Source organism: Tachysurus vachellii, chromosome 2 (genome assembly GCF_030014155.1).
Source record: "Tachysurus vachellii isolate PV-2020 chromosome 2, HZAU_Pvac_v1, whole genome shotgun sequence".
In the NCBI taxonomy this organism is placed as follows: Eukaryota; Metazoa; Chordata; class Actinopteri; order Siluriformes; family Bagridae; genus Tachysurus; species Tachysurus vachellii.
The window spans coordinates 18,060,369-18,074,469 of NC_083461.1; the positions used below are offsets into that span (position 1 = coordinate 18,060,369).

Consider the following 14,101-nt stretch of genomic DNA (forward strand, 5'->3'; position numbering starts at 1 on the left):
AGTACAACAAGGGAAGAAGCTGGGAGAGGATGCGATGATGCGCAGCCGGGAGCTCAGATCTCGCGCCGGGAGCCAATCACGTGCCTTGTCTGAGAGCCTGTGTGTATGTACAAAGCCTCTGAGAGAGTTTCTCTCTTTGTCTGGCATCCTGGGAAACCGATGTTATTTTTATTTTTCGATGAATAATCTTTAAAAAATCACCGATGCACTGAGGCCGCGAAACTTGAACCGCGAAACTTGAACCGCGAAGTGGCGAAGGATTAATACACAGAATTAATCACACTCACACTTATTTAAAAGCTACAGACAAATTACAGATGACAATCAGACTAAAATTGGTTAATATACTATACCTTTGCTTGTCCAGTTAATGGTGTCTTCAGCATCCTTCAGTTTAATGTCAATGGTTTTTAGCTGGTTCTGGATCAGAGGGAATTCCACCTCCAGCACCGTCCTCATCGCTTTGTTGTACCAGCCGGTCATGAGTTCCAGGTTAGCTATATACTGCCAGAGCAGCTCCTTTTTGGAGTAAATATCAGCAGCGAGATCTGGAATATCCTGGTCTTGCATGGCCTCCAGATACTTTACCTCACGTAGCACTGACACCAACTAGAGATTGACAAGTAAGAAGAAAAGCCTTTATTTGTCACATATACATTACAGACAGAAAGTCTTTCTACACATATCCCAACTTTGGAGGTTGGGGTCAGAGCACAGGGCCAGCCATGGTACAGCATCCCTGGAGCAGAGAGAGTTAAGGGACTTGCTAAAGGGCCCAACAGTGGCAGCTTGGCAGTGGATCAACAATCCAAATGTTCCTTAACCATATGAGCCACCACTGCACTGATTCTATAACAATGTTGTAATAAACCATTGAGTCCTAAACATCTTAACTTTCATTACAGGATAAAATAAAAATGTCCATGTTTGAGGACATGGGTGGATTTGTTAAAGAGTAGCATTATTGGTCAAACTTATAAACCATCATTACACAATATTATATGCAAAGCAAAAAGAAAGAAGGTTTGTATATGTCACATGATCATACGCCATAAACTCCGGTACTGAAGAATGTTCCTGAACGAATAATGAGATCTAAACAGATACAAATACATAATTAGATATAATTAGGAGGCATGTGTTTTTTTTTTGTTTTTTTTTGTTTTTTTGCCAGAACGGTTCACATGGCATCTGGAGGAGTCTAGAGGTTGGGATAGGGAACAGGATCTTGTGCAATATGACAGAAAAGTCAAGCAAGTGTGAGCGTTTTCACTTTCATATGGGCGCAAGCAAGCAGACATATATGAAGTTTGTGGGCGTAAACAAGCATTCAGATTTAAAGCTTGTGGGTGTAAAGAAAAAGCCAGATATGAAACTCACTGAACAAAAAAAATAGCACATTCATTAAAATGCTACCATGTTTCATTCAGCCTAGTAACTGCCTGGTCTGAATAATGGAAATTTAAATCAGACTACTAGTTTGTTAAAGTCTAAATCAAGGAAGAAGTAGAGTCAAATAAATGTATTGGCCTTAAAAAAAAAGCCACACCCACTTAAGCCACACCCACTTTAAGTGCAAATCCACATACGAAAATAGATTTTTGGAGCTCTGAACTCAAACAGATACAGATACTGTAATAAAACTGCATTGCACGTCTACCTTTATTTATTTACTTCTTTAATTGGTATTATGGCCGATGTTAAAAGTCATAATAGGCACGTTCTGGTATTACAAGAGAAATAGCCTATTAAATTCTGCATGCAAAGCAACAACTTTGAAAGACCAGAGGAGAAAAAATAGAGGAGAGAAAAAAAAGAGGAGAAAAAAAAATACTATGGAAAACAGTACGACACGTCGATGTAAGAACAGCGTATTATGTCATGGATGACTGAACATGAACTAAAAGGAAAGGGGGGATTATACCAGTCTTGTTCCTGAAACTTCAATTCAACTTCAGTTCATTTCAAGCCAGCGCACAGTGATGTACTACACCTGGATTATCCCTAATATGGATTTTCTTTAAGTAATGATTAGTGATTAGGCAAATATTCGTACCCAGCAAACAGCTGAAGGTTTGACTATACTAAGTATTTGGAGACGCTGTATAGGTTTATTAAATGGCATTTACTCGAGTAAAAACTAAAGAATAATGCTGGCTCCTACAACTGTGAACTAAATTTATAGCATATTTATTTAACAGTATATTAGTTCTGGAATTCAATGTACAGCTCTGAAATCCTGCATGTAGACATGACTATCACAAGTCATTACCTGTGGGTTGAAGTTGACAGTGATGAGTTTAGAGGCTGGGTCTCTGGATATCAAGGGCTGGTTGAGATTATATTGAGATTTTTCAGCCACCGATTCAGTCCATCTGTTATAAAGCTTAGAGGAATACCTAAAAGCAAATACATAGATGAAGAGAAAAGCTCATGGAAAACGGAGGAGATTGTGGATACTGCTATGCGGTGCATTTCATTAATTCTGTTTTAGTTCATATTTTATTCACAATGACACCAGTTCATTGTGCCATTGTGCCAAATGTTTATCTATTTAATAATAAAGACTTGAATCTTTTAAGGATTCATTTTTTATTATTATTATTTAATTCATTATATTTGCAATGTATGATTTTCACATAAAAGTTAACTGAATGTATTCTTTCAGGTAGTATTTTATTTCTTTTATTGATTGATTGATTGATTGATTGATTGAAAACAAATGACTTGATGTGCATCGTGATTGGCTGATACTTAAGCCTTTATTATCAGTATTAGTAAAAAACTATATTGTGCCTTTTCTACTGTCTGTGTTGGCTATAATCTATTATGAACTATAAACACATTTACAACTGCCACATAACACCGCCATAAGCCAAATATGGCTATGACAAGCAGCATTATAAGCAGTGTTTGTAACACATTGTATGAGACAACATAGACCAGCATTGCTCCTTTTTCCTTTATAACACCAGAGAGGTTACTAGAAAACTTGCAGCTCACAAATACAACTTATATACACTATAATCATGTGTCTGTCAGTAACCTACACTTCTTCTTCTTCTTCTTTCGGCTTTTCTGTTAGGGGTCGTCACAGCGAATCGTCTGTTTCCACCTAATTCTCTACTCTCACACCAATTACCTTCATGTCCTCATTTAACACATCCATATATCTCCTCTTTGTCCTTCCTCTTGACCTCTTACCTGGCAGCTCCATCTCCAACATCCTTTTACCAATATAACCATCTCCCTCCTCTGTACATGTCCAAACCATCACAATCTAGCATCTCTGACCTTGTCCCCAAAACAGCCAACCTGAGCTGTCAGTAACCTGCACTCATATATGAAAATACATACATTCAAATACATCTAAAAAAAAGATCATGGCAATTCATACTGGTTCTTTGGTATTAGCGTGGGACATTGTTATTAGCTCTTTGGTATTAAATAATGTGTTACAAACACTACATAAAATGCATTCTGTTAACAATTTATAATGTATGAAGTAATTCTAACATTCTAAATATTTTATGCTGTCTGTGAATTCATAGGTCATTGTGCATATGTTCTTTATAGAAAGCGTTACTGTTTTATTTTAACGAGTCAAAAAAATAATAATGTGAAATTCCCACGTGCTGCATTTATTATATCCTCTGAGATCCTCTTGAAGAACTTCACTTCCCCTATGAGCAGCTCAGCACTTGACAAACATTTAAGTGCTACGAAAATGATTCAGGTGGTTAAAATACAAAACGGCAGCATAAAACAAGATCCATTTATCACGAATAAGAAAGAGGAAAAACCGCAGCTGCTAAAGAGGAACTGCTAAAGTAATCTTTTTATAAGCTTATTGTGAGAGCCCTTGCACTCTGGGCTTCATTGGAATTCTGCACAGTGCATGGTGGCTTAATTGTCTTATTGCGGTTGCAGCACAGAGTCCCGAGAAATCAAATAGCTCCATGCTACACATAAATCATAAGCTGCTGTGTCAAGAAGTAATAACTAGAGATGCCCATAATAGCTCTAACTAGATTGCTTGCGTAATGCTTGCGATTACCATCAGGTCTGTGCCATGGGGTAATTCATCATTTGGTTTTAATCTATGCGATGATACCCTCACATACATGCTCACACACGCTGCATGAAAACAAATGTATACACTAAAGCGCATACATGTTGGTGCTACAGCTCTACAACAGCTATGTGCTACCCAGACATATTTGTTAAAAATGCTTGACAGAACTATTGTTCTTTCAGCACGACTGAGAGAATGGAGAGAGCATGAGAAAATGAGACTGCTGTGAAATAACCTGTAAATACTGGCTTTCCAAATGAGCAAATAAATCACGCTAGGGACCGAATGCCTCTGGTTCCTCTGTATTTTTATTGTTGCACATATGCTACAGGCCTTTACAGAACCACACATGTTTACTTCGAGTTCATTTTCTACTGTAAAGGCCAACGTACTAACATGAAGCCGCCACAGCAAACTGGGACGTGAAGGATAAAAAATGAAGAAGAGTTGTGAAGAATGCGCTACCTCGAACGTAGACAAAACAATATATTAACAGACAAAACATTACGGCTAGGTGGGGGATGGGGAAATCCAGTAAGTAATGATAAGGCAAGCAAAAAATGGGGGAAAAACCTGAGACATAAGCAGGACAAGGCAAGCTGCATCGTAATGACCTTTCATGTCGGTCCAAAGGATGTTACTGACTCACCTTTTAAGCAACAGCATCATTTCTTCATATTTCTGCATCACTTTTTCTCCATACGCTGATTCCAAACATCTAGTTACATTAAAACGTGAGGTATAATTCAGGTAATAAGGCACAACAATGATGTCATTAGTAGGAAGTATTGAATACATCATAGATGACTGACAGGAATATCAAAATATTCAAAACACACTCACGGATAGCTGATGAACCAGAAGTTGTTATATAGGATCTGGATGCGTTCCTGTAATTGCTGGGACCATTTCAATCCACCTGCTACCACCGGCATGTTCCTATTGACCGGGAAGTAACCTACAATACATATTGAGTGTCAGGTCTGCCTAATTTTCACACTCCATTTCCCATCCTGCATTGTGGCCTACAAACTGGCTGTGTTTTTCCAAAACAATAACACATACTGTACGTAACATCATGTTAATCTACTATGAACACTGTATTTAACTGAGTATAAGGAAATAAAATTACACAAGCAACCTTGCATTGTTCAGAAGACTTAGCAGACACTCACTGAGATAAACACAATATGTGTAAAGGACTTATGCATACGTTTATTTCTGTAGCACTTTTAAAACCTCAATAATGTCCAGATTGTACTAAAGTGTCTAAAGAATGAACATAACACAAGGGTTAAAAGATAAATATAAATTCACTTGACCTTACTTTTAATGCTATATAATATACAGAAATGTGTTACAAATGTGTTATGATTACAGGATGCATAGAAGCTTTTACCAACAGTTCAATATTTAACATCATATACAGTATAATCTGGCTCTGGAAATAAACTGCTTTGCTTTCATCTCACCCTGCTGCTCCTCAGCCTGTGTGTGTTTTTTGTAGAGTTCATTGCAGCGGTCGAGCTCCTTGTCAAACATTTTGACCAGCACAGGGTACCTCTTCTGAGCATCAGCTGCGATAAGGGGACGTTCGAGTAGACTGCCAAACATGTCTAATACCTGTGAAGTAGAGACATGCATGACATGCGGCAGATACTGATTAACTCGTGATGGTTCATCTAAAAATCTCTTCTACTTCTACGAACCTAAGCTGCTTTGCATTCTCACCAATCGTACAGTACATTCATGCTGAATTCCTTACAGTGTCATTAAGTAGATACGTAAAATTCATAAAAGTCACCAAAATATAATGGAGAATAAACAATTGTGTAATCTGAGCTACAGAAACTGCCACGTACTTATCACTCACCTTGAACGCATGCTCGAGACCTGAAGCATCATCAAACGCCTGACATAAAATTGCACCGAGACGTCGATCTGTGTCTTTCACTTTACATTCAAACTCGGCTAATTCCGCCTCAAACTCCTGGAAAACACCTTCGTTTAATAAGTCATGCTCCCAGCAAATATCTGGGTCTGTTTTAGTGTAATATATCTGGCCCACATACCGTATTGTAAACATCGAGGCAGTCGTAAGACTTCTCTGTGAACATTTTGTATCTCTCTAGGAAGTCCTCGTGTAGCTGAACAACATGCTGACTAAGAGCTCGTCCACGAACGCCTCCGAATTCCACCTTCTCCAGTTTCATCATATCGATCACAGTCAGCAGTAAATTCTGGGAAAGAATTAATAATGGGAAGGAGAAAAGCAGTAAAAGCAGTAAAACTACAAGGAATGACATTTCGTCCCGTATTGCACGGCTCTTCGTAAATAACCCTTCACTCACCTCAATCAACTTTAATCTCTCTATGAAACGATCCAGTCCAGCGAACACCATGGCAGGTGAGAAATCCCAGGGCTTTACTTCCATCCCGTTTCTCTGGTACTGATTCAAGCTCTTTCTTTTGTCATTAAAGATTTCCTTGAAGTGTGTAAGCACATCCAGAGTACTTTCCACACGTGAAAGACTCTCCACCACATCGCTTTTCAGAATGTCCTCTGGATTGACATGGCTCCGAGCCTTCACACGAGGTGCCAGGAAGTAGAAAAGAAGATTTATCTTACAAAATCTGCACAGAAACTCTAAAATACATTGAGTGCCTTGCCATTTGCAGTACCCTCTTCTTACATTTATTGGCCATTTTATTAGGTATTAGGTCCAGTCAGTAACTGTGTACCTAAAGATTGCATCTATATGACAGGTGTAGGTACTGGATAACCTGATAAAATTAAAAAAAAAAAAAAAAAAAAAAAACACAAAAAAACAAACAAACAAGTACCTTATTTGTAATTTATTAACCTGCCAGTTTATTACTTAAAGATAAATACATAAAAATGAAGGCCAAATGTGACAAGACCGGAAAGAGAAGGATTCGGACACAACAATGATTCCATGATTTTTTTTGAGGTTCTTAACAACAAACTTTATCAGCTACATGAGTTGAAGTGTGTGTGTGTGTGTGTGTGTGTGTGTGTGTGTGTGTGTGTGTGTGTGTGTGTGTGTGAATTACTAGTTTTCTGCTATTCTATGATAGTAGTGAGTAATTATGTTAAGCATAATTAGACCGCACTTCTGCCTACCAGGTAGCTTAGTGTTTATGAAATATTGTATTCATAAATATAGTACATATGCAGATACCTGGAAGAGCAACACAAGCATTACCCAAAAGAAATTCTTACACCAGGGTCCACTGTTACAAAATTTCAAACATAAAGCCCAAAATGTTTGAAAAGAGCCCAGAAATGCCCATTTAAAAACATCTTATAGTGCAAGCTAGGTGTTCCTAATAAAATGCTAACTCATAATAGGTATCATATATATCAAATCTATGAACCTCAAGAGATTAGAGATTAAAGGTACAGTTCAGCAAATTATAACAGTCTAACATCTAGTGGAACGATGTTTAACAGCAGGAATGAACCCTCTTGCAAAAATCACAGCATACACTTAATGTTTTTAGTGAAACTGACCAACTCGGAGATTTAATTACACACCTGCTGAATGAGCAGGTTGCAGACCTCTTGAAGGAGCACAATCACTCTGGCTGGAGTATTGTAGTACTTGGAGTTAGCCCACACTAAGCACACGGTGTGCATGAGGGGAGCAAGTCGTCCTTTCACCTCGCTGAAATCTGTGTTCTCTATATCTTCTGTAAGTCGCTGTAAAGGCTTGAGGAAGATATTGATGTCCCTTGCTTCGTCCAAAGCTTTAAAATAGATACACGATGCATAAATATCTATATGATTTGTGCTGTTAACAAACAAATTGTGCAAAAAATCTTTTGTAATTTTAGGCAATTACATAAAATGATGATTGAAATTTTACCTCCATTTACAAGCTGTAGCATGTTCATAAATGCAGGATAGTAACTACTCTCCGTTGCATCCAAGAGCTCTGCCATTTTGGTCACTTTGGTTGACTTAAATTGATTGTGGATACCCTCGAGGTCAGCAAATCTATTGACAAATTGAAAGAATCCAAATATAAAATTTGATTGTGATGATTAGAAGATACTGGATTCAAGTATTAACGACAAACTGTACTGACCGATTTTTCCAAAAGTTCAGCTCTACATGTGGCGTTGGATTTTTACCCTCCAGCAAGGGTTCAGACGAGTCTCTCTTGAGAACCTCATGAATCTGATGACTCCACTCAATCACTACGGATTCAATGGAGTGGATGATACTCTTATCCACCAGATCTCCCCTGAGGCATTGAAAAGAAAAGCGGACTGTTTGTGTTTCGTCTCAAGACCAAAGATCTTTCAATACAGCATACGAGCACCGTGATACATTGACATCCACTTTATGTATTCAGTCAGGTAAAGAATGAAAGTATCTCAAGCGAGAAAGCGTTCAAGGTAGATAACGATTGTACTTTTAATACAGGCACAATGGAGATTTACTTTCCATAGCCGTTACGTGATACCACATCTTCAATTGAGCAGACATTCTTAAAGTTTCCGTGCAAACAGAGCAAGCCATACTGAAGTCACTGAGCAAAACAAAAAGAAAGATTGTTTCTTGATGATTGTACACAGCCAGCCCTCAAGGGAGTTTCTCGCTGAGCCAAGATCTGTCATAGTTGATGCTTCTTGCTGTCATGTTGCACTAAGGTGTTTATAAAGAAATGTCAGTGGCCACAGGTGAACCATTAACAATGCACTGCAGGAACAACCCTCAGGACACTAATTAAAAACTTCACAATGATACTACACTGAGCTGTTATGTCAAAACTGTGGCAATTCTTGAATATTTAGAAATGATGCATTAGAAAAATACTTAAGTTTGCACCTCATTTCTCTTTCAAACGCCGCTTGTTCAATTCTCCCTGATCCTGCAGGAAGAGGAAGGAGAGTTTTGCCTTTGATATGTCCAGACATCACAAAAACACTGGATTTCAGAGCATGGACATGACGCATGAGGTCCTGAGACATGACCTGAGGCCACTGGTAGTGGTTGTCGTTGTTGAGCAACACTGGAACCACAACCTTAATAGATAAACAAAGGTGAAAACAGACAAAAATATGCATTTGCTAAAGAAAACTCATTCACAGAAATAGGAAATTCAATTTATTTGATTCAAGCAGTAAATATTAATACCAATACACAAAGTAGGTACACACTAAAGTACACACTAAGTAATCATTAGTGCTTTATCGCTCCAGTGCAAATTGCTTACCTTACACAAGACCTCAAAAATATACTTTGCATTTGTACTAACACAATTCTGACGTCACACAACGTACCACGTGATTACGGTTTGATTTCACCTGCTCATTCTCATCCTCATAAACAAGGGTCAAAACCTACATTTTATGTTAGATATTATTAAATTACTATTACGATTGTCTTTTCTCCCGCTCTCCCGCCACACATCGTATTTCTCACGCAGAAAAACTTTTTGACTATTTATCATATACTTAATAAGCCGCAGCGCCCAAAATGTATCAGTCCGCACCGCTGTCTCTATGGGGACCGGGCAGGAATGACACTTATCAGCCAATCAAAAAATAGCACTATCTCGGTAAGATTTAACGCAACAACCAATGAAAAAAAAAACATATTCATTAGAGAGGGTATTTTTGATTGTCGGTTTGAACAAAACCTCAACACGAAACAGCTTGTCTCTGGACGGGACATTGTCCTCAATCATGACCCTAAAAATGGCTGGGCTTGAGCCGAACTGTTTTATATGGGAGCAACATTACAAATGATAAAGGAGTCCAAAAAGGCAACAAACACTTACAATAAACAACACCAGTCATAATCTCGTATTTGGTTAAAATGCGGTCAGTGATCCTTACCAAACACAACAACTCCCCCATTATTTATTTATTTATTTATTTATTTATTTATTGGGGGGGGGGGGGTGTCACGCTTGCCTGTCTTCAAAACCTGAGAGCCTTGCAAATATCTCAGCTGAAATGAAACTTGCAAGAGATGAAAGAAATATTATAAAATATTCAGCAAAAATAATAAATAATAGAAATAAATATTAAGCAAAATTGTATTTAATTTAGTGTATTTATTACATTTTATTGTATTTGTCTTAACCGTACTGGATAATCAGCTAGTCCGGACTAATGCACTAATTAAATAACACATTACAAACATGAAACAAACAAAGTGTCTTTAAAGTAAATGACCAGATCATAAATTGCCATACATACATTTTAATAAACTCTCCCTGAGGCAAGTCGCTCCAACAACGTTAATACGACACGGCTAAATCCCAATCCCACACGACAGGATACAAAGTGCACTGCACAGCATGTGAAACCATGCCTTTTTATACCCTACGAAGCACACCTAACCTCTTTAAAGTGTACAAAGCAATTTGTGATTCATCCAATCAAGTTCCCTTTTACGTACATTACGTACATAGCGTATCAGCGACGCTACGTACGCACTTCAAAACTTTCCTCACCTCTTCTGCGAAGGCTGATAACTGCTCCAGAGGCGAGAAGGACATGTCTCCGTATATCAAGTCCGCCTTTATCGTGTCAGAGGACACGGCAGTTTGGCTGTGTTTAAAGAAATAAACAGCTTTTGTCTTCGAAGTCGCTGTAAATTCATTAGTAGGTACAAGTTGTCCTGTGACATTCTGATACACAACAAGCGTCGTGTGGTCTGGTTTATCCAAGAAGTCCTGGATGACTTGTTTGTGTTCCTCTACAGCCAGGCATTTGTGCCAGCGGTCCTTTTTTAGTCTTAGTGTTTTTAGCACATATTCCTCTATAAACTCGAATCTTTTCTCTGCAGCTGGTGACTCGTCCATGTTTGCTGTTGCACTGATCAGTGACTATAGTGTGAAGTCCATGCAAACTCATTGTGCCCCCTTTGGCTCCATAGTAACCCAGTGTTTGCATTAATGAGCCTGTTGCTCAGGGACACTCCAGTCTTTCTGCTCATTCTTCTCACAGGTGGATGCACACATCACTTAGTTACTCTCCGTGTTGGTCTCTGGGCTCACTCACTGACCTTCTTGTCACATTTTAACTCGGATCAGAGTTTAAAAACTCGGGCTCTGTCCCAAATTTGATTCCTGAGCAGATCTGATGAAGTGGATCTACCTTAAAGTTAAAACCGCTTTCAAAAACTAAATCCTAATCCTAATATAAATCATGTACCAGCTCTAGTTTTTTTCCGTATCATGAAGATTTCGGCCCTTCGATGAGATGACGCCAACCCTGGGAGGATCCTGAGGCATCTAGTTGGACTCTGCTTCACGAAGTATTCAGACATTCTAAGAGGAGATGCTAACTCCATTTGGTGTTTGAGGACAACCTTATCAATACACAATTGTCAGACTGTAGACAGGACATTATTCATAATATCACTCTCCGGTGTTTATAACAATTTATAATCACACACTTCAGTGTCACCCAAATGAGGATGAGGTTCACTTTTGAGTCTGGTTCCTCTCAAGGTTTCTTCCTCTTCCATCGAAGGGAGTTTTTTCTCGCCACAGTCACCTCAGTCACCTCAGACTTGCTCATTAAGGAAAAACCCAAACATATTTAAATAAGTCTAATATTAATCTTGAACTTTTGTATAATATTAATCTTTGTATAATGTTAAACTTTTTTGTATTATATTTCCTATGTTCTGTAAATCTGCTCTGTCCATTGTTAAAAGCGCTATACAAATAAATTTGAATTGAATTGATGTTACTTCATACATTCTCACAGAACAACATCAGCCAAGCAGCATATGTGGCATTAATAGTAAAATTAAATAATAACTAATTATTAAGTAATAAGTGCAAAGGTAAAAAATAAAAATGTAAATATTAGTTTAAAGGTCTGCCTTTCACTTTCTCAATATGATATGCATGTTTTCTGATCAACTCTAGTCTTGCTCTTTGCCTTTATAATTGCTCCTCAGTGCAACTCTTGAGACTTTTCTATTGTGTTATATAGTATACCAAAATGTTGCAGATATTTCTGCCAGATATAATACTCCACCTTCTTCAGACACAAAGTCAAGATGGTAAAGCAAAACATGGGGGCATGGTGTCTTAGAGTTTAACATGTTTGCTTTGCACCTCTGGGGTTGGGGGTTTCTCTGATTCCCTCCTTTGTCAGTGGTGTTTACATGTTCTCCCCAAGCTTTGGGGGTTCCTTCTGGGTTCGTTTTGGCTTCCTTCCCACTCTAACAATATGTGATGTAAGCTGATTGGCATCTCTAAATTGTCCGTATGCTGAAGGAATGTGTGAATGTGTGTGAATGTGTGTGTATGCATATGATTATGCCCTGTGATGGGTTGGTTTCCTCATGCCCTGAGGTCCCTTTGTAGGATAAGCACTACAGAAAAATGTAGTTTTATTTGTAGTTAAATGGCAAAGTATCTCTAATAAGATGTTTTTTTGCATTCAGAAACCACAGGGGGTGCAAACTTTCTCATATATTTTATACAAACCATCATTCCTCAGCTGAAGTGTCCATTCAGTGTGTTTAATCCATCAGTGCGCAAGCGGAATAAACAGGCCTTCTAAGAAATTGGGCCCCTGACATACAGATAAGGAAGTAATTTTGTTATAAGTATAAGTTAATATGCTTTTCTTATTTGGCACTGCAGTTGTCGATTAAGCATCCAGAAACATCCAGCTGCAATAAAAAAAAAAACAACTTTATAACTCTCTACATGAAATTGTCTGAAGCTCCGGACCTTTTAAAAGAATGTGAAGAATGACTTGACTGTGGCTTTTGATTAGATTCAATTTATTCTACCGTTTTACAGTCTTTTTTTTTTCCTGAATAATAATCCAGCCTTTTTATTGTCTGCAATTATTCAGCCATCTCATGGTCTTTTGGCTTTATTACTCACTGATTATGTAAGGAGCCCAAGAGCCACTGTGAAGGGTTTTTTAAGTGCATTTTTACAGAATGTACCAGGTGTAGGGTTCCACGTTCAAGTTCCTGCCCATGTTCACGAGGCTACACCATCAGGATCTTAGATGGATTACATAATTTGTATACAATGACTGACAGCAGTCTCATCCAAGCACAAATGAACATTTTTTATTGTGTTCTACATATCGTCCAGTTTATTTATGCAGCTTATTCTTGCAGCTGCCACAGTGGGTGAACAATTTGCAGATTTCATTTGACAACCCAACCCTCCACTGACCAGTTTATTCAGGCTTGGGATTAGCACTAGGTGTGTACTGTCTTGTGCAACGCCAGAGGCTGGGGTCAGTTACACTGCCTAGCAATCAAACCTAAGCTGCAGTGGTGAGAGTGTGGAAGCCTAACCACCATCCACCCTAATCCTCCAGGAACCTTCAGGTTGTCTATACAAGCCATCCATCCATCCATCCATCCATCCATTTTCTACCGCTTATCCGGGGCCGGGTCGCGGGGGCAGCAGTCTAAGCAGGGACGCCCAGACTTCCCTCTCCCCAGACACTTCCTCCAGCTCTTCCGGGGGAATACCGAGGCGTTCCCAGGCCAGCCGAGAGACATAGTCCCTCCAGCGTGTCCTAGGTCTTCCATGGGGCCTCCTCCCAGTTGGACATGCCCGGAACACCTCCCCAGGGAGGCGTCCAGGAGGCATCCGGAACAGATGCCCGAGCCACCTTAGCTGACTCCTCTCGATGTGGAGGAGCAGCGGCTCTACTCTGAGCTCCTCCCGGGTGACCGAGCTCCTCACCCTGTCTCTAAGGGAGTGCCCAGCCACCCTGCGGAGGAAACTCATTTCGGCGTCTATACAAGCAAGAAATAAAAAATAAATCAAATACTGCACCTTTATTAATGTACTTTACCTTGGTCATTGTCATGCTGGAATAGGATCCTGATTAGTCCTGTGAAGACCTGTGCTATCTGGTTGCCCTGCCAGCCCATTCAAAAGCATTCATTCACACATCAGCATTTGTCTTATTGTCCCTGTGAAGTACTTTTTCATTAATAAATCCAGAGCAACATTTTCTATACAACTGAGGGTTAAGTGCCTTGCT

At 39.0% G+C, this 14,101-nt stretch overlaps 1 protein-coding gene across 2 annotated transcripts in view; it reads right to left on the minus strand.

The window, feature by feature from the left end:
• dnah9 (dynein, axonemal, heavy chain 9) overlaps window positions 1-10,920 on the minus strand; it is a 98,348-nt gene extending 87,428 nt beyond the window's left edge. For both annotated transcript variants that reach the window (XM_060861350.1, XM_060861340.1), the window contains exons 1-13: window positions 10,570-10,920; window positions 8,934-9,130; window positions 8,188-8,346; window positions 7,966-8,096; window positions 7,635-7,846; window positions 6,427-6,660; window positions 6,148-6,315; window positions 5,949-6,065; window positions 5,548-5,698; window positions 4,919-5,033; window positions 4,725-4,793; window positions 2,273-2,399; window positions 354-609 (exon numbers count right to left, since the gene is read on the minus strand). In XM_060861350.1, the coding sequence (XP_060717333.1) occupies window positions 354-609; window positions 2,273-2,399; window positions 4,725-4,793; window positions 4,919-5,033; window positions 5,548-5,698; window positions 5,949-6,065; window positions 6,148-6,315; window positions 6,427-6,660; window positions 7,635-7,846; window positions 7,966-8,096; window positions 8,188-8,346; window positions 8,934-9,130; window positions 10,570-10,920 (2,287 nt within the window). The remainder of the gene's footprint in view (window positions 1-353; window positions 610-2,272; window positions 2,400-4,724; window positions 4,794-4,918; window positions 5,034-5,547; window positions 5,699-5,948; window positions 6,066-6,147; window positions 6,316-6,426; window positions 6,661-7,634; window positions 7,847-7,965; window positions 8,097-8,187; window positions 8,347-8,933; window positions 9,131-10,569) is intronic.
• Between the last annotated feature and the right edge of the window lie 3,181 nt (window positions 10,921-14,101).